The sequence below is a fragment of the Rhinoraja longicauda genome, chromosome 7 (assembly GCF_053455715.1).
Source record: "Rhinoraja longicauda isolate Sanriku21f chromosome 7, sRhiLon1.1, whole genome shotgun sequence".
Lineage (NCBI taxonomy): Eukaryota > Metazoa > Chordata > Chondrichthyes > Rajiformes > Arhynchobatidae > Rhinoraja > Rhinoraja longicauda.
Window position 1 is genome coordinate 71,849,125 of NC_135959.1, and position 21,099 is coordinate 71,870,223.

The window sequence follows — 21,099 nt, forward strand, 5'->3', positions numbered from 1 at the left end:
GCTGAGGGGTGACCTTATTGAGGTGCGTGGATAAAGTGAACGCTCACAGTCTTTTCCGCAGGGCAGATAGAGTAAACTAAAACTAGAGGGCGCAGGCTTAAGGTGAGAAGGGAGAACTTTAAGAAGGACCTCAGGGGCAACCTTTTCACTCAGAGGGTAGTCCGTATCTGGAACGAGCTGCCAGAGGAGGCTGTAGAAGCCAATACAATAATGACTTAAAAGACATTTGGACAGATATATGGATCCGAAGGGTTTAATGGGATTTCTGCCAAATGCAGGCAAATGGGACCAGTATGCCAACTTGGTCGGGATGGACAAGGTAGGCCAAAGGGCCTGTTCCGGTGCTGTACATCTCCATGACTTGCCGTGGCCTTCTTAATACTCCCAGTTGTTGAATTCTCCAGAAAGCTGACGGGGATGTAGTTAAGCATTTGAAGGGGCAGGAAAAGATGCAAGACTTTACACTCCAATGAATTCCACATCATGGAGACAGGACAACACTTGTCACTGTGCCAAGCCAATAAACCTAGTTCCTTGCCTATTTCTAGGCACCCAAAGTGCAAATGATGATGTTCAATAAAAATCTATATTGGGCTGTACTGAGGGGCAGGAATCACAACAGTTTAGCAGCGAGACACGCCACAAGGTTTGCAGGTAACTTTTTCAGTTCTGATGTGGACATGTACCCGAGGACTACCATGATCCAAAACTGAAGACCTGGGTGAGCTTCGTGGACAGATACAACAAGGTTCATTAGACCATAAGACATAGAGGCAGATTTAGACCATTCGGCCCATCAAGCCCACTCTGCCACTCGATCGTGGCTGATCTATCTTTCCCTCTCAACCCCATTCTCCTGCCATCTCCCCGCAACGTTTGACACCCCTATGAATTAAGAACCTATCAATCACCGCTTTAAAGATAACCCAATGACTTGGCCTCCACAGCTGTCTGTGGCAATGGATTCCACAGATTCACCACTTTCTGGCTAAAGAAATTCCTCCTCAGTTTTCATCGATTCTTCTGCTTCACATCTAAGACGTGGGGTAATGATGTTGTGCCGATTCTCCACGTCAGTGCCAACCCAATAATGGTTCCACCAGCTACACTTCCCACCATCGCCTCCCCATGTATCTGGACAGTACTACGGCAGAGACTGATACTCGTTGTTCTACAGTCCACCCTGTCCCTCAATGCCACCCATGGGTGTCATCTCCCTGCTGCGGTCTCCCTGAACTGCGGATGCAAGGAAAACCCCGCTGGAATGTGGTAGGAATTATGATGGTGGCGCGATCAACGAGAAACATGCTGGGAGCATTACTGATCACATTGTTGGGTGAGAATTGTTTTGCCAACTGGCAATTAAAAGTCACTTTCAGTTTGGGACTTCACTCCGTTGCACAGAAGACCACATTTCATAAATCGATGTGTTTAGTGTTGGTATACCGAGGGACCATTTCCTTAAAAAGCACCCCTACATTTGTGTTAATAAAGCGTGCACACGTTTATAGGTACACATTCCAGTTGCCAATTGCTGATATATCAAACTTACTTTTATAAGTATGTGTTTCAGTCGCCAATTGCTGATATGGTAAACGTACTATTACAAGTACCGTTTCCATCGCCAATTGCTAATCCAGTAAACTCTTGCAATAGCGGACCTCTATATATTGGTTATAGAAGCTCCCTCCCCCCCTCCCCCCCCCCCCTCACCCCCATCGCACTACCATCAGTTACCCAATTTTATGGGAGCTTCCGGTAACAGGAGTGGAGAGTGGAGAGAGCGGGCAGCATGAAGATGCCGTGAGTACCTGGCACATAGCGTGTGGGGCCGCGGGCTCTGCCGCTCCCCGGCCTGCGAATACCCGCTTGTTTAATTGCCCCCTCCCTCTCAACGCCATGTTTCTTTCCCCCCTGGCCTTGGGTTAAACTTTACCCCCCCTTACTTGGTTATAGTGGACAATCGGCAATAACGGACACCATCCCCTCCCATCCACCTGTAGACCATTACAGCGAGGGTTTACTCTTTAGCAAATACACTATTTCAAATAATCACCAATTGCTAATATAACATACATTATATTGCAAGGGTACCTTACTGTCACCAATTGCTAATATAACATACACCCTATTGCAAAGATGCGTTACCATTGCTAATATAACATACACACTATTACTAGTACGCGTTGCATCGCCATTGCTAGTACAGCATACACACTATTACAAGTATGTCTCACCGTCGCCAATTGCTAATGCTACGTGCAAATATTAGCAATCCACAGACATGCTCAACGTCATTCCAACCGCTTACGAAGTCGCCGACTCAGGTCGCTATGTACTTGCAGGTAGGGATGGGTTGGGAATGTTATGGTCAACCGAGTATTGTGAGTAAGGATGAAAAGGTTAGCGGAGATCGTTCCACAGGGAGGGGGATTATGGAATGAGATGCCATTGCATGGATCGAATGGCATCTCTCAGAGTCAAGGATTTGAAGTTAAGGAAGGTACAGGACTGTGGAAAAGTGTGGAGAAATCAGCCTTGGATTGCTCAACTAAGGGGCACGCCCAGCAAGAACTCAACGAATAGGACACCTTTAAGCAACACCACTCCCCAGACCCTCTCCCCTTCTGTGACCTTCCCAACCCATTCAGTGTCATCGTCATAGAGTCATCCAGCGTGGAAACCAGCCCCACGGACCAACTTGCCCACGCCTACCAACATGTCCCAACTACACTAATCCCAACTGCCTACATTTGGCCCTTATCCCTCTAACCCTGTCCTATCCATGCACCTGTCCAAATGTTTCTGAAACATTGTGAAGGAGAGACCCGACCCAAAACATCATCTGCCCATTCCCTCCACAGATGCTGCCTGACCCGCTGAGTTATCCCAGCACTTTGTGCTTTACACAAGATTCCAGCATTTACAGTTTCTTGTGTTTACACAATCTTCTTCTGTTCCTTAAATATCTTTAGCTCCTTTCCCGATAGGCAAGGGAAATAAGATGATAAATCATGCCTTTTTGAATGAGTGATTGAAAGATACAGCATGGAAACAGGCCCTTTGGCCCATCGAGTCCAGGCTGACCATCAACCACCCGATCACCCGTTCATACTTGTTCTATGTAACCCCACTTTCCCATCCACTCCCTGCACTCTAGGGGCAATTTACAGAGGCCAATCTCCGAGATCTTCGGTTTCCTCCCACACTCCAAAGACGTACAGGTATGTAGGTTAATTGGCTGGGTAAATGTAAAAATTGTCCCTAGTGGGTGTAGGATAGTGTTAATGTACGGGGATCGCTGGGCGGCACGGACTTGGAGGGCCGAAAAGGCCTGTTTCCGGCTGTATATATATGATATGATATGATAATAACCTACAAACCCGCACATCTTTGGGATGTAGGTGGAAACAGGAGCACCCGGAGGAAACCCATGTGGTCATGGGAAGAACGTGCAAACTCCACACAGACAGCACCCGAGGTCAGGATTGGACCCGGGTCTCTGACGTTGGGAGGCAGCAGCTCTCTGCTGCACCACTGTTTATGGTATGGTTAATAAAAGTCAAATCCCTGCCAAGACATGAGACAGAGAACAGATTAAGTGATCAGGTCTGTCCATTATCTGCCATTTGGATGCGACCAAATCATCCATGATCACATTGAATGGTGGTGCTGGCTCGAAGGGCTGATTGGCCTACTCCTGCACCTATTGCCTATCGTCTATTGTCTATTGACCGTAATAATTTTAACGTTAAGTTGAAAAAAAGAAAAATAATTCTGTTTCTTGCACCTCCACAGGGCCTGTGCCTCATTGGCTTCAAGAGATGGGTACAATAAGGAGAAGATTAGTTGGGAACGAAAGAAGGGGTTGTTGCAAACAGAGTGCGTGTGTATCTACCATACGGATTCACTCGAGTAATGGTTGTTCCAATCTCTCTTGTAATATTTGGTTGAGTATTGAACTTGAAAATATGAGCTGTAAATGCAAGGACAATATGATTTTAAAGGCAAGCACCCTGAAACAAGAACACATCAATCATTCACCACTTACACCAGTTTACCAGCAATCTGTAATTTGTCTCGTTGGAAGTATGGAGATTTAGTTTAGTTTAGTTTAGAGATACAGCGTGGAAACAAGCCCTTCAGCCCACCAAGTCCACGCTGATCAATGATCACCATGCACTAGTTCAGCAGGTCAGGCAGCATCTCGGGAAAGAAGGAGTCTGAAGAAGGGACTTGACCCGAAACATTGCCCATTCCTTCTCTCCCGAGATGCTGCCTGACCTGCTGAATTACTCCAGCATTTTGTGAATAAATACCTTCGATTTGTACCAGCATCTGCAGTTATTTTCTTATACTACCATGCACTAGTTCTATGCTAGTATCCTCCTATCACTCGCCCGGCTTTGTCCTGCTCCCTCCCCTCCTCCAGCTTTCTTTCACTACCCCCCGCATTGCAATCATTCTGAAGAAGGGGTCTCAACCTGAAATGTCATTGCACATGTGTAAGAAGGAACTGCAGATGCTGGTTTAGACCGAAGATAGACACAAAAAGCTGGAGTAACTCAATGGGACAGGAAGCATCTCTGGAAAGAAGGAATGGGTGACGTTTCGGGTCGAGACCCTTCTTCAGATGTCAGATGACATGTACATATCATTATACATGTTCTCCAGAGATGCTGCTGGACCTGCTGAGTTACTGCAGCACTGTGACCTTTTGTGTAGACCAGCATCTGCAGTTCTTTCTGTTTATCTCTCATCAGTCTGCTTATCAGTCTGAAGAGTAAGTTCAGTTCAGATAGTTCTGAACACTAGTTTTCCTGTTCTGGGAACAGACATTTCTGGACTTTGTGCATCGCTTCTACTGAGCCTTGTGTAACTGCAGTCGATTTATCTTCTTTTGACATCTCTTGCTAATCCATTCAGTTTGGGACTGAAACACAGCTACTTCTGGCCCAGTGCCCTCACATTTTCTGATCTGTGGCAGTTGTTATTCTCTTCTTGTAACACGGGACATTGCAATTTTAACACAAGAGGAACTTTTGCTTTGACCGTATTATTTTCCCTCTCAATCAAAGCACTTCTCAATCTCATTCATCTGTTTTTTAGAGATGCAGCGTGGAAACAGGCCCCTCGGCCCATCGAGTCTATGCCGACCATCGATCGCCTGTTCACACTAGTTCTGTCCTACACACTAGGGATAATTTACAGAAGCCAATTAACCTACAATCCTGCACGTCTTTGGAATGTGGGAGGAAACCGGAGCACCCGGGGAAAACCCACGAGGTCACAGCGAGAACGTACAAACTCAGTACAAATGGTACCCGTAGTCAGGATCGAACCCGGGTCTCTGACGCTGTGAGGCAGCAACTGTACAGCTGCACCACCGTGCCACCCAAAGCCACATGGTGGTTGCTTGTAGCAAGCGGCAGAATTTCACCCCCGCACTAAAGAAACACTGTGGCCTGATCGTGCTGCACTTCAGAATTTGGGTCTAATCAGAACTAAACTTTGGAAGAAAAGTACCAGATTATTAAACCACTCTTTCGCACATTTCTCTGCATATAATCTGAGGTGAACTTTCTTTCATTGTACTTCCAACAACTTGCTCTCTGAATTAAACTACTTTGCAGTTTAATTTCATCTACATTTTCAGGCACTTTCTTCTCTTGGTGACTTAACGTCAAATGGAAAAACAATTGGTCTTGCACCACCTTTCCCTTTGCCAAAAGAAGCTTCCATGCTGTCCATGCCATACACTACTTCATGGATTAAACGTCACCTCTCCATGTTCTCCAGAGATGCTGCCTTATCTGCTGAGTTACTCCAACACTCCTTTCATGGATTAAATTGCTTTCCCTGGTAAGAGTAACATCTAGGATATTTTGTTTCCCTCATGCCACTGTGTGACAAGCCTCTCGATTCTGTACGTGTTTTAGTTCTGCATTGTTCCCATTCTTGTCATTCCTTGTTTCCTGATTGAGTCAAAGATGGGAACGGGTCATCTGGCCCACCGAGACCAAGCTGACCATCGCTCGCCTGTCCACATGAGTTCTATGTTATCCCACGTCCACTCACTGCACAGTTGGGCCAATTTACAGAGGGTCAATTAACCCACAAACCCACATGGCTTTGAGAGGTGGTAGGAAACTGAAAAGCACCGGGAGAAAGCCCACGCAGTCACAGGGGGAACGTGCCAACTCCACACAGACAGCACTGGCAGTCAGGAGCTCTGACACTGTGAGGCACCAGCTTTTGATTTTTCAAAGTAAAAGGTCAGCAGCAGTAGAGTTGCTGCCTCACAGCTCCAGAGACCCGGGATTGATCCTGACTATGGGTGCTGTATGTAAGGATTTTGTACGTTTTCCCTGTGACTGCGTGCGTTTTCTCTGGGTGCTCCGGTTTCCACCCACATACCAAAGACGCACAGGTTTGTAGGTTAATCGGCTTCAGTATGATGTAAAAAATATATATCCCTAGTATATAGGATGGGCTGAAGGGCCTACTTCCACACTGCATCTCGTCTAAAGTCTAAAAGCTCTACCAGCTGCACCACCGTGCTGTTATTCAATTAGATCTAGAAATATCTTGTCAAGAAAACTTGTCTTCCTTTTCTTCCTTTTCTTCCATTGCTTCCTTTTCTCATCTCTGAATGATTATTGTTTGGCTGTACTATTTTAGGTGTTCCAAGTTAAGATTGCCCTAACTTAATGGGGAGAAGGCAGGAGAATGGGGTTGAGTGGGAAAGATAGTGGGGTTGAGTGGGAATGATCGAATGGCAGAGTGGACTCGATGGGCCGAATGGCCTAATTCTGCTCCTATGACTTATGAACAAATATAAATGGCTATTATATAAAGTCCTAACTGAATCTGGCTTCAGAGATTAACTGGCATCTTCCGTTATAATCTTCTATGCCAATTGGCTGGAGCAAAAGCAAAAATTAATGCCTGGGAACTTGGCTTTCACTCGTCTCTGAATGCATTCAAGAGAGAGCTAGATAGAGCTCTTAAGGATAACGGAGTCAGGGGGTATGGGGAGAAGGCAGGAATGGGGTACTGATTGAGAATGATCAGCCATGATCACATTGAATGGCGGTGCTGGCTCGAAGGGACGAATGGCCTCCTCCTGCACCTATTGTCTATTGTCTATTGTCTTTCTTTTTTTTTTTTTTAAACAGCTCCTTATCATTTCAGTTTGGTTAGTTTGTAGAATTTGTCATTGTACTTGGCTCACAGTAATGTTAATCATCGACTTTAAATTACTCTTCAAATCATGAGATTTTAATTTGATGGAAAAGGCCAACGGATAAACGCGTTACTCAACAGTTTATAGGTCTCTCAAGGGCAATTGGGTGGGTCTTTTTCAAAAGTAATCCCTTTGTCCTTTGTTTATCCCCAGGATAAATGTACGAATTATAGAGTCATACGGCACAGAATCAGCCTCATTGCCCCAACCTGTCCATGCCAATCAAGATGCTCTGTCCAAAATAGTCCCATTTGCACCCTCCGCAAATAGTCCCATTTGCACCCTGCACCCTCCGCTCTGCTGCTGCCAATCTCCTGTCCCCCCCCATCCGGACCAAACTCAGATCCTGGGGGGACAGGGCTTTCTCCATCGCTGCTCCCACCCTATGGAACTCACTACCCCAAACCGTCAGAGACTCCTCCTCACTCACCACATTCAAAACATCACTGAAGTCTCACCTGTTCAGCACTGCCTTCAACCACTGACCGTCACCTCACCTTCTGTCTCCTTTTTCTGTTCGTTTACTTATTTATCTATTTATTCACTTCTCTATGTTCTAGTAATCCCTGTAAAGCGTCTTTGAGTGTTTGAAAAGCGTTATATAAATGTAATGCATTATTATTATTATTATTATTTGCCTGTGTTTGGCCCATATCCCTCTAAACCCTTCCTATCCATGTACCTGTCCAGGTGTTCATTAAATGCTGTTATTGCACCCACCTTAACTACCTCCTTTTAGTTTAGCTTAGAGATGCAGCGTGGAAACAGGTCCTTTGGCACCCCGAGCCCACACCGCCCGTCCATACACTAGCTTTATCCTACACGCTAGAGACCATTTACAAAGGCCAATTAACCTGCCAAACTCACACGTCTTTGGAACGTGGGACGAAACCAGAGCACCTGGAGGAAAGCCAGACAGCGTCCAAGGTCGGGATTGTCCTGAGTTTCTGGTACTTAAGGCAGGAGCCTTACCGCTGCGCCACTGTGCCGCCACTCTGGCAGCTTATTCCATATACCCACTCCCCTATGAGTGACATAATTGCCCCTCAAGTTCGTATTCAATCTTTCCCCTGTCACCTACCTGCCTCAACTACCTCCTCCGGCAGCACGTTCCATATACCCACCACCCTTTGTGTAGAAAGCTGTCCCTCAGGTTCGTATTAAAGCTTTCCTCTCTCTCCTTAAACCTATGTCGTCCGGTTCTTGATTCCACTACACTGGGTAAAAGACTCTGTGCATTCACCCTAACAGCTCCCTTCATGATTTTATACACCTCTACAAGATCACCCCTCAGGCATAAAGTCCTAGCCTGCCCAACCTCTCCCTAGAGCTCAGGTCCCTCGAGTCCAGGCAACATCCTCGTAAATCTGCTCTGCACTCCCATCAGCTTAATGACACCCTTCCTGTAGCATGGTGACCAAAACTGAACACCATACTCCAAATACAGTCTCACCAATGTCTAGTACAACTGCAACATAATGTCCCAACTTCTATACTCAGTACCCTGACTGATGAACCCTAATGTGCTGAAAGCCTTCTTGACCACCCCATCTACCCATGGAGGAAGGAACTGCAGATGCTTGTTTATATGATTGCGTGAAGGAGAGATATAGGAGGTCCTTCCTTCCCGCTGCTGTGAGACTGCACAACCAGCACTGCTCCCAGCAGACGAGTCAACAATAACAGCTAAGAACACACAGAAAACTGATGACAATTTATATATCTTTTATTTATAATGAATGATCTCTTGCTCTCTTGCTATCCACTTTGCTGTAAATTTCCCCGGTGTGGGACGAATAAAGGAATATATTATTATTATATTGTTTATATCGAAAATAGATACAAAATGCTGGAGTAACTCAGCGGGTCAGGCAGCATCTCTGGAGAAAAAGAATAGGTGACGAAAAGAGTTCCGGTCCAAAACATCACCTATCCATGTTCTCCAGAGATGCTGCCCGATTGCTGAGTGACTCCAGCATTTTGTGCCTATCTTCTATCTACCTGTGGCGCCACTTTCAGGGAACTATGTACCTGCATTCTTAGATCCCTCAGCTCTACAACATTCCCCAGGGCCCTGCCATTCACTGTGAACTGTTATTAGCAAACCTTTTACTCCATCCCAATGACAAAGACAAGTGTAAAAGCATTCAGACCACACCTGTGGCCCAGACTGTACTCACATGCTTGGCTGTGCACACACAGTAATCACCAGCCTTGCACGTGTCAGGAAAGCAAACAGAAATTAGAAGCTGCTCATGGAATCAAAGCCTTCACATGGTACTCCCAGCAAGGCTACGCCAGAAGACAAAATGCCCAGTGATTTATAAGGACACCACTGCTCTGAAGATCAAAGATCTGGTATCTCGGTGGATTGTGGCAAACACCCAGATGTGGGCCACAGAGGCAACTGGGGTGAATCAGAGGGAGCAGGAATCGTTGCAACATCCACTCCCTCCATAGCGAGCCAATGTTTCGTAGAACGTGTTGCGACCATCTCAGGGCACTGCACTGATGGAAGTATTTGGAATTTAGACTTTAGAGAAACAGCACGAAAACAGGCCCTTCGGCCCACCGAGTTCACGCCAGCCAGCTATCCCCATACACTAGCACTATCCTACACACTAGGGACAATTTGCACATACATCAAGCCAATTAACCTGTAAGTCTTTGTAGTGTGGGAGGAAACCAAAGATCCCAGAGAAAACCCACACAGGTCACGGGGAGAACGCACAACCTCCGCACAGACAGCACCCGTGGTGGGGATCGAACTCGGGTCTCCGGCGCAGCAAGCGCTCTAAGGCTGCAACTCTGCCGCTGCGCCACCCATTTTGTGGATCAGTCATATTAACTGACCTGATCGTGTCTGTGTTCTATGATGTATATCCAGCTCCTGATCCAGTCCGGGTTTTTCTATATGCTAACCAGCTGTTGGTAGGGTGGGATTCAGCCACCAGGAGGTCAGAGGGAACTCGGCGCGGAGACGACAGAACGATGTATTGTATCCTCTGAGCATGCACGCAATAAAGAATTTATGTTTCAGCTTGACTCATGGTGATTGAATGGGACAAGAACTTGGTGTCAGAAGTGGGATCCGAACCCACGCCTCCAGGTGGAGACCAGACTAGGTGGTGACTTGATTTGTTGACTAGGTCCTACCTAATTATGGCTGACATGGGCCCAGGAATCTGTTTGCAACAGGACCCTAATGTGACAGATTTTCTCAGAATCAATGCAGTTTAAAATATTCCTGCTTTAACTCACGAGACATTGCAGGCTTGACATCTCGGTAAAACAACGACTTCAACAGCAGAACACTCAGTTGACAACTTCATCCACTCATACATTGTTTTATTGTTCTGCTGTATTTTTACTCTTTGTACTTAAGCCATTAATTTCAACAAAAGCATACATATTTGAAAAGAAAAAACATTAATGACATTAAAAATAATTTTTAACATTCATGACAGCAGATAAGGATTAAAGGACTTACTGAAGATGGGTATTTTCATCTCAGTGTAGGTATAACCTGGGATGAACTATTTCATGGGAAACAAGGAGACAAAAGAGATTTTATGTAACTATGGTACACATTAATTACTGCTCAATGAAAACCTATAGCACTTACATCTGTCTGAAGTTGGTTTTATTCATTTTAACAATTTGTAAATAGACGCTAATTGATGACAGAGTGAAGAGTAAAGCTGGAAAGAGTGCCGTGAAGATTTACAAGAACGTTGCCGGGACTCGAGGGGCCTGAGCTACAGGGAGAGGTTGGGCAGCCTGGGACTTTATTCCTTGGAGCGCAGGAGGCTGAGGGGATGATCCTATGGAGGTGTATAAAATCGCGAGGTGAATAGATAGCGTGAATGTACAGTCTTTTACCCACGGTAGGGGAATCAAGAACCAGAGGACATAGGCTTAAGGTGCGAGGGGAAAATTTTAACAGGAGCCTGAAGGACAACCTTTTCCACACAGAGGGCGGTGGGTGTATGGAGCAAGCTACCAGAGGAGGTAGTTGAGGCAGGGACTCTAACAGCATTTAAAAGACATTTGGATAGGTACATGTATAGGAAAGTTTTAGAGGGATATGGGCCAAACTGGGACAGGTGAGACTAGTGTTAATGGGGCATCTTGGTCGGCATGGATGAGTTGGGCCAATGGGCCCCATTTTTCGTGTTGTGTGACTCTATAACTTTATCTCATGCACAGAGTATGTTCCTTTGTTGATGTTACGGTAAGCATCTACTCAACGGACCATTGGTCTCTTTTGCAAACCAGAGGACACTCTCCTTGTAATAAATATTGACTATATTTAAAGGCACATCTTTCCATTATATCTATAAGCAGCTTAAATTATTAGTAATCTTATCGAAACATATAAGATTATTAAGGGGTTGGACACGTTAGAGGCAGGAACCATGTTCCCAATGTTGGGGGAGTCCAGAACAAGAGGCCACAGTTTACGAATAAGGGGTAGGCCATTTAGAACAGAGATGAGAAAAAACTTTTTCAGTCAGAGAGTTGTAAATCTGTGGAACTCTCTGCCTCAGAAGGCAGTGGAGGCCAATTCTCTGAATGCATTCAAGAGAGAGCTAGATAGAGCTCTTAAGGATAGCGGAGTCAGGGGGTATGGGGAGAAGGCAGGAACGGGGTACTGATTGAGAATGATCAGCCATGATCACATTGAATGGTGGTGCTGGCTCGATGGGCCGAATGGCCTACTCCTGCACCTATTGTCTATTGTCTATTGTCTATAATCGACAGCCCTCTTTTTGAGGACTAAAATGTGCTGTAAGCACTAGTAATAAATGCTTTGCCAGCAAATGATAATGCCATTTATCTTTTTTAGAAAAGGTGCCAAGCTGTACCAACACAAAAAAAGTACCACTAATTAAAATATTGTGGAATGCATTTGGGGGTTTCAATCATTCGATGTTCAAGTTAAATTTAAGAATCTTACCTTTATCTCAAAATATTTGATGATTTTTGTGAGAATTCTCTGCAAATAGTCACTTCCAACGGGCAGATCTGAGGATGTAGATTATACATACACAGTAATGACTTTCATTCATTAATGTAGATCATTATTAAGATTGTTTCATCATTAATATCTTTATCATTGAGACAGGCAGCACAATTTTAAAGTTGTTAAAGCACTCTTTGGCATGAATCATTACTGTGGGCAGGTTCCGGGCACCCACCACCTTCTGAGTTAAAAAACCTGCCCCCTAACATCTCCTCCAAACTTTGCCCCTCTCACCTCAAAGCTGTGCCCTTCAGTCATTGACATTTCTTCCCTATCTATGCCACTCATGATTTTATAAACTTCTATCAGATCTCACCTTAGCCTCCAATGTTCGAGGGAAAACAATCCAAGTCTATTCAACCTCTCCTTATAACTAATAGCATCTATTGCTAGCATCATTCTGGTAAGCCCCCACCCCCCTGCCCTCTCCAGAGTTTCCACATCCTTCCTGTAACGTGGTGACCAGAACTCCAAATGCAGCCTGACCAACGTCCTATAAAGCTGCATTTATAGGAAGTTAGGAAAAGTTAGGAAAAGGGGATGCACAACGAGATCTGGGTGTCCTAGTGCATCAGTCACTGAAAGGAAGCATGCAGGTACAGCAGGCAGTGAAGAAACCCAATGGAATGTTGGCTTTCATAACAAGAGGAGTTGAGTATAGGAGCAAAGAGGTCCTTCTGCAGTTGTACAGGGCCCGAGTGAGACCACACCTGGAGTACTGTGTGCAGTTTTGGTCTTCAAATTTGAGGAAGGATATTCTTGCTATTGAGGGCGTGCAGCGTAGGTTTACTAGGTTAATTCCCGGAAAGGCGGGACTGTCATAAGTTGAAAGACTGGAGCGACCAGGCTTGTATACACTGGAATTTAGAAGAATGAGAGGGGATCTTATCGAAACGTATAAGATTATTAAGTCAAGTCAAGTCAAGTCAATTTTATTTGTACAGCACATTTAAAAACAACCCACATTGACCAAAGTGCTGTACATCTGATTAGGTACTAAGGAAAATAAAAAGAAACATACAGTAGCACGCAAACAGTTCACAGCGCCTCCTCAATGAGCCTCAAACGCTAGGGAGTAGAAATAGGTTTTGAGCCTGGACTTAAAGGAGTCGATGGAGGGGGCAGTTCTGATGGGGAGAGGGATGCTGTTCCACATTCTAGGAGCTGCAACCGCAAAAGCACGGTCACCCCTGAGCTTAAGCCTAGACCGCGGGATAGTGAGTAGAGGCAGGAAACATGTTCCCAATGTTGGGGGAGTCCAGAACCAGGGGCCACAGTTTTAGAATAAGGGGTAGGCCATTTAGAACAGAGATGAAGAAAAACTTTTTCAGTCAGAGCGTTGTGAATATGTGGAATTCTCTGCCTCAGAAGGCAGTGGAGGCCAATTCTCTGAATGCATTCAAGAGAGAGCTAGATAGAGCTCTTAAGGATGGCGGAGTCGGGGGGTATGGGGAGAAGGCAGGAACGGGGTACTGATTAAGAATGATCAGCCATGATCACGTTGAATGGTGGTGCTGGCTCGAAGGGCCAAATGGCCTACTCCTGCACCTATTGTCTATTGTCTATTGCATTATGACTTCCCAGCTCTGACACTCAATGTCCCTCTGACCAATAATGGCAAGCATCACATATGACTTGTTTACAACTTTATCTATTGTGTTGTATGCTTTAGGGAGTTATGACCTTGGACCGCAAGATCCCTCCGCACATACAGTACGAGCCAATGGTGGCTGGTCCCCTCCCTGGCATCTATCACAACCAACCAAGGTTAAACCTCCTCCGGAAATCTTTTGATCATATATTATGACCTTGGCAGGAAATCTGAGTTAACTTCAGATAAAGAAAGTTGGTGACCACCTGCCAAATAGCTGCCAGTTGAAGGAATCTCAGATAATGCTCAGCGTCACTCTGAAATGGGCAGTAAGACAGATAGAGGTCGAGTGGCGGCAGGGAGGTTGAAAGGATTTATTTCACAACACATCCCTTCCCGAGTTTACCACTCAGAACTATCCCCCAATTTCTAGCAACCATCAAACAGAGAGCAGCGAATTTACCTTTTGGAAAGAGTAGAGAGTTGACAACATGGACGACACCATTATTGGCCAACAGATCAGTCTCCTTGGTCTTCACGTTATTCACCAACATGGTGTTGTTCACCTGGAATTAAAGGGGATTTAATCAACGCATGAGGGACTGCCCAGCTGTTATCAGGCAACTGAACCATCCCACCGCAACTAGAGAGCAGTCCTGAACTGTTATCTATCTCATTGTTGACCATCGGGCTATCTTTGATTGGACTTTACTGGGTTTACCTTGCACTAAATGTTATTCCCTTATCATCTGTGCACTGTAAATCATGTATTGTCTTTCCGCTGACTGGTTATCACGCGCCAAAAGCTTTTCACTGTACCTCTGTACACATGACGATAATAAACTAAATTACACTAAATGGGGCATTCGTTGGCCAAAACTTCTGAACTTTCCATTCCGACACACAGTTACAGACCATCGACTTCAACTACACTTTACGCTGCCTCGGAAAAGCAGCGAACAAAATCAAAGATTTGTCGCACCCAGGTCATTCTTTCTTCGTCCCGCCCCCACCCGGCAGAAGGTACAGAAGCTTAAAAGCGTGCACCACCAGACTCAGGAACAGCTTCTTCCACTCTGTTATCAGGCTTCTGAACGGTCCTTCCATAAGCTAGAGTACTGTCCGATTCACCTCTACCCCATTGCGGACATTGGACTTTGTCTGTGGAACTGATGCGCTACAATGCTGAGAACTATATTCTGCACTCTGTATCTTCCCCTTTGCTCTTCCTTGAGTTTGAACTGATTGTATTTAGGTACAGTATTATCTGATCTGATTGGATAGCATGCACAACAAAGCTTTTCACTGTACCTCAGTACACGTGACAATATATTAAACTTAAATCCAGGACAAAATATATCATCTACCTAATTGGAGACCCTCAGACTATCTTTAATCGGACTTTACTGGATGTTATTCCCTTTATCCTGTATTCATACACTGTGGACGGCTTGATTGTGATCATGTATCATCTTTCCACTGACTGGATAGCATGCACAACAAAAAAGCTTTTCCCTGTACCTCGGTACAATTGGCAATAATAAACTAAACTAAACTGAACTAGCGTAGCTGATCTGACTGGATAGCATGCAAAACAAAGCTTTTCACTGTACCTCAGTGCAGGTGACAATAATCAACCCAAACCTAAACCTAGATATATAACTGGGAAAGGAACACACATGTCAGGGGTGGAACATGCATCCACTGAAGGTTCACACATGAAGCTTACCAGTTTTATCATGACTCTGCTGCTTTGGTATGACTTCAACACGTTAGTGACTCCATATTCAATGCCGTCCTCAATGTAAACTCCCTTGAGGAGGTGATACAACAGGATATGCCGGAGAGCGTTTTTGTCGCCTGTGAAAAATAAACACAAGTTTCAATCTAATGATCTCCCAGAGTGAAGGGGCAGACGGCCGGGCAGTGCAGACGGCCGGGCAGTGCAGACGGCCGGGCAGGGCAGTGCAGACGGCCGGGCAGTGCAGACGGCCGGGCAGTGCAGTGCAGACGGCCGGGCAGTGCAGACGGCCGGGCAGTGCAGACGGCCGGGCAGTGCAGACGGCCGGGCAATGCAAATGTTACCAGCTTGAGTACAGTGTTTACCAGAATGCTATAAGAAGGAACTGCAGATACTGGTTTATACCAAAGACAGACACAAAGTGCTGGAGTAACTCAGCGGGTCAGGCAGCATCTCTGAATAACATGGATAGGCAACATTTCGGGTCAGGATCCTTCTTCAGACCAAAAGTCTGAAGGACTTTTTACGCTGAATTAAAGGATGTCCCTTTAGAAAGGAGATGAGGAGGAATTTCTTTAGTCAGAGGGTGGTGAATCTGTGGAATTCATTGCTGCAGGCAACTGTGGAGGCCGTCAGTGGGTATTTTTAAGGCGGAGAATGACAAATGTTTGATTAGTACGGATGTCAAAGATTATGGGGAGAAGGCAGGAGAATGGGGTTGTGAGGGAAAGATAGATCAGCCATGATTGGTGGACTGTACTTGATGGGTCGAATGGCTTAATTCTGCTCATAAGGCTTATGATTGCATGGTTATGAAAGTAGGGGGGGGGGAAGAACTGGAGTTGAGAAACAACCAAGACAAATCAGGACTGGCAACAGATGAGACTCTATTCCTCGCAGCGCAGGAGGATGAGGGGTGATCTTATAGAGGTGTACAAAGTCATGAAAGGAATAGGCACACAGAGTCTCTTGCCCAGCTGAGGGAAATCGAGGACCAGAGGACATAGGTTTGTGAAGAGGAAAATATTTAGGAGGAACCTGAGGGGTAACTTTTTCATACAAAGGGTGGTGGATGTATGGAACGAGCTGCCAGAGGAGGTAGTTGAGGTAGGGGCTATAACAAATTTAAAACATAATTGAACAGTTACCTGGATAGCAAAGGTTGAGAGGGATATGGAACAAACAAACAAGGGCAAATGTAGTTTTACTTTTAGAGAAGGAGCGTGGAAACAGCCCACCAAGTCTGCACTGACCAATGATCGTACACAAGTGTTATCCAACACGCTAGGGACAATTTACAGAAGCCAATTAAACTACAGACCTTTATGTCTTTGGAATGTGGGAAGAAATTGAAGCACCTGGAGAACATCCTCACAGCCACGGGAGAACGTCCAAACTCCACACCGACAGTAGTCAGGATCGAACCCGGTTCTCTGTTACTTTGAGGCAGCAACTCTACCAGGTGCACCACTGTGCTGTGATGGGAATAGCTTGGATGGGGCATCTTGGTCAAGTCAAGTCAAGTCAAGTCAATTTTATTTGTATAGCACATTTAAAAACAACCCACGTTGACCAAAGTGCTGTACATCTGATTAGGTTCCAATGGAAAAAAATGAAACATACAGTAGCACGCAAACAGTTCACAGCGCCTCCTCAATGAGCCTCAAACGCGAGGGAGTAGAAATAGGTTTTGAGCCTGGACTTAAAGGAGTCGATGGAGGGGGCAGTTCTGATGGGGAGAGGGATGCTGTTCCACAGTCTAGGAGCTGCAACCGCAAAAGCACGGTCACCCCTGAGCTTAAGCCTAGACCGCGGGATAGTGAGTAGCCTCAAGTCGGCCGACCTGAGGGACCTGGAGTTAGAGAGGGGGGTTAGAAGATTTTTGATGTGGGGGGGGGGAGTCATGGTCAGCATGGTTGAGTGGGCCTAAGGGCCTGTGTACATGCTGTATGGCTTTAAGATATGTTTGCACCCATTTCAATGCCTTGATGGTCTCCAAACTACAAGAGCTGATGCTCAGCTGCAGATCACCCCATTGTCAGAATGTTCCAATACACCTCATCAATGGTTGTTTGGAATGGTCCCTCGTGCAAACAAGCCCGTAATCCGCACATCATACAAATGAATCAGCGCCTAATCTGATCTTGGTGTGGACTGGAACGCTGGAAAGATCGTACTGAACAGCGTATTTATTCACAAAATGCTGGAGTAACTCAGGCAGCATCTCGGGAGAGAAGGAATGGGTGACGTTTCGGGTCAAGACCCATCTCCAGACTGATGTCAGGGGGCGGGACAAAGGAAGGATATAGGTGGAGACAGGAAGACAGTGGGAGATCTGGGAAGGGGGAGGGGAAGAGAGGGACAGAGGAACTATCTAAAGTTGTCCGTAATCTGTTTATGCTTTCATTTTGGAAAGAAATATGGGAACGCTGTCTCTGGTATAGGAAATATATTGTTAAGATGGAAAGAGTGCAGAAAAGATTTAGTTTAGTTTAAGTTTAAAGATACAGCACGGAAACAGGCCCTCCGGCCCACCAAGTCCGCACCGACCAGCGATCCCCACACAGTAACTCGATCCCACACACACTAGGGATAATTTTCATTTATACCAAGCCAATTAACCTACAAACCTGAACGCCTTTGGAGCATGGCAGGAAACCGAAGATCTCTGAGAAACCCCACACAGGTCATGGGGAGAATGTACAAACACCACAAAGACAAGCACCCGTAGTCAGGATCGAACCCGGATTCCTGGCGCTGTAAGGCAGCAACTCTACCGCTGCGCCACCGTGTCACCCCATGAACGAAGGTGTTGCCAGGATTCACGGGCCTGAGCTACAGGGAGAGGTTGGGCAGGCTAGGACTCAATTCCTTGGAGCACAGCAGGTTGAGGGGTGCACTCATGGAGGTGTCTTTTCCCCAGGGTAGAGGAATCAAGAACTAAAGGTGTATAAGATCATGATGGGAATAGATAGGGCAAATAACCCTGTCTTTTACCCAGGATGGGTGATTCAAGAACCAGACTTTAAGATGAGGAGGGGAGGAAAGATTTAATAGGAACCTGAGGGTTAACTTTTTCAGAGAGCAGTGGGTATACGGGACAAGGTGCTGGAGGAGATAGTTGTGGCAGGTACTATAACAGCATTTAAAAGACACGGCCAACACTGGAAATAAATGTGGCCCTTGGTATATCTTGCCACGCTACACCATCTAATTCTTGATTCTCCTACCCTGGGTAAATGACTGCGCATTCACCCTATCTATTCCGCACATGGTTTTACCCTGTAAGATCACCCCTCATCCTGCGCTCCAAGGAATAAGATCCTTGCCCATCCGGCCCAACCTCTCCCTGTAGCTCAGGCCCTCGAGTCCTGGCAACATCCTCGTAAATCTTCTCCGCACCCTTTCCAGCTTAATTGCATCATTCCTATAGCAGGGCGGGCAAAACTGAACATAATACTCCAGGTGCAGCCTTCTGCGCTCCAAGGAATGAAGTCCCAGCCTGCCCCAACCTCTCCCGAAAGCTCAGCGGGTCTACTCCAGTTCCATGAAGAACCAACATCATTTCTCTCAAAAACCTTGTTTGCAAAGTCTTAAATCCAGTGCTTGAATTTAAAAAAAACTGGCATGGCTCAATGAGATGGTTAAAGACGATCACATACTTGTCAACTCCTCCAACTCATTTGTTGTAAGGCTTTCAAATACGTCGTTGGTGGGCACGAACAATGTCCAGTCCCCTCTCTCGGTAAGCAGCTCAGTCAACCCAACGGATTCTATGAGAGTCAGGAAAATGCTGACAGGGAAAGTAAACAGAGCATTTGGTTAGATTCAAAGACAGCAACAAATATACCGGAGACACAAAGTAGAAACATTCTGATATGAGTATCGTTATTGAGGGCCGAAATCAGCTCAGTTTCCGTTGCCTTTGTGTTACCAAGAATGTTGTATCTATTCACTTAGAGTCACAGAGCTGTACATTACGTAAACAGCCCCTTCGGCCCATCTTATCCAGGCCGTCCAAGTTCACCTGCTGGGCTAGTCCATTTGCCTGCATTTGGCCCATATCCCTCTAAACTCTTCCTATCCATATATCTGTCCGAATGTTTTTTAAAACTCATAATTATATCCACTTCTATACCTTCCACTGGCAGCTCATTCCAGAAACATTTTCCTCTGACGTTCCTCTTAAATCGCTCTCCTCTCACCTTAAGCCTGTGGCCTCTAAATGACTCTGTGCATTTTAAATCCTCTACTCTGGGGAAGAAGACTACCAGACTCAGGAACAGTTTCTTCCCCTCTGTTATCAGGCTTCTGAACAGTCTTTCCATAAGCTAGGGCACTGCCCGATTCACCTCTACCCCATTGCGGACATTGGACTTTGTCTCTGGAACTGATGTTCTACAATGCTGAGAACTATATTCTGCACTCTGTGTCTTCCCCTTTGCTCTACCTATTGTACTTGAGTTTATCTTGATTGTATTTATATATAGTATTACCTGACCTGACTGGATAGCATGCACTACAAAGCCTTTCACTGTACTTTGGTACACGTGACAATAATAAACCTAAAACTGAACCTAAGATTGTGAGAACTCACTTTATCTATGCCCCTCATGACATATACACCTCATTAAAGTCTATTATGTTATCAATGAGAGTTTGGTTTAAAGGGCAGTGGTGCTGTTGCAAGTAAGAGTTTCATTGTACCATTTTCAGTGCATATAACAATGAAACACTTCTGATTCCCGACTCTTCCGCCTCCGACACGCCAAAGAAAATTAATCACTACCCATCCACCTTCTCCCGAAAACTCAAGCCAGTTTCCCATTAAGACAATCCAACAACAACCTACTAACTATGGCTCACAGTTTAACTAATTGGTAGAGTTAGCTAATGTTAACAGAATGCTGCCTGGATTAGAGGGTATTTGCTACAGGTGGAGGAGGTTGGACAGACTTGGAAATTGTTATTTCTGGAACACCAAAGATTGAGGGGAGACTTGATAGAAGTTCATAGAATAATGAGAGGCAGAGATAGGGTAGACAGTCAGAACCTTTTACCTAGGATGGAAGAATCAAATACTAAAGGGCATAGCTTTAAGGTGAGAGGGGCAAGGTATAAAGGTGGTGGTGTGCGGGGCAAGTTTTTTAAAGAGATGCCTGGAATATGTTGCCTGGGGTGATGGTTGAAGCAGATGCAATAGTGGAATTTAAAAGACTTTTAGATAGGCACTTGGATATGCAGGGAATGGGGAGATAGGTATCATGTGCCGGCAGAGATTATTTTATCTTGTCATCATGTTTAGCTTGGACATTGTGGGTAGAAGGGCCTGTTCCTGTGCTGTTCTGTGTTCTATGCTGTCCCTTTTGACTCCAATGAAACATTGATGTCTACACTGAGTGGGAGGGTGGGCATGTTTACCCGAGGGGTTGGACACGTTAGAGGCAGGAAACATGTTCCCTATGTTGGGGGAGTCCAGAACAAGGGGCCACAGT

General features: G+C 45.6%; 1 protein-coding gene across 7 annotated transcripts in view; it reads right to left on the minus strand.

Moving 5' to 3' along the window:
• LOC144595601 (periostin-like) overlaps positions 1 to 21,099 on the minus strand; it is an 83,696-nt gene that overhangs the window by 12,980 nt on the left and 49,617 nt on the right. For 6 of the 7 annotated variants that reach the window (XM_078403173.1, XM_078403172.1, XM_078403169.1 and 3 more), the window contains exons 12-16: positions 19,267 to 19,397; positions 15,593 to 15,723; positions 14,327 to 14,429; positions 12,207 to 12,274; positions 10,737 to 10,782 (exon numbers count right to left, since the gene is read on the minus strand). In XM_078403173.1, the coding sequence (XP_078259299.1) occupies positions 10,737 to 10,782; positions 12,207 to 12,274; positions 14,327 to 14,429; positions 15,593 to 15,723; positions 19,267 to 19,397 (479 nt within the window). Of the gene's footprint in view, positions 1 to 3,898; positions 3,977 to 10,736; positions 10,783 to 12,206; positions 12,275 to 14,326; positions 14,430 to 15,592; positions 15,724 to 19,266; positions 19,398 to 21,099 lie in introns of all 7 variants that reach the window. The other variant, XM_078403175.1, reaches the window with a different exon arrangement.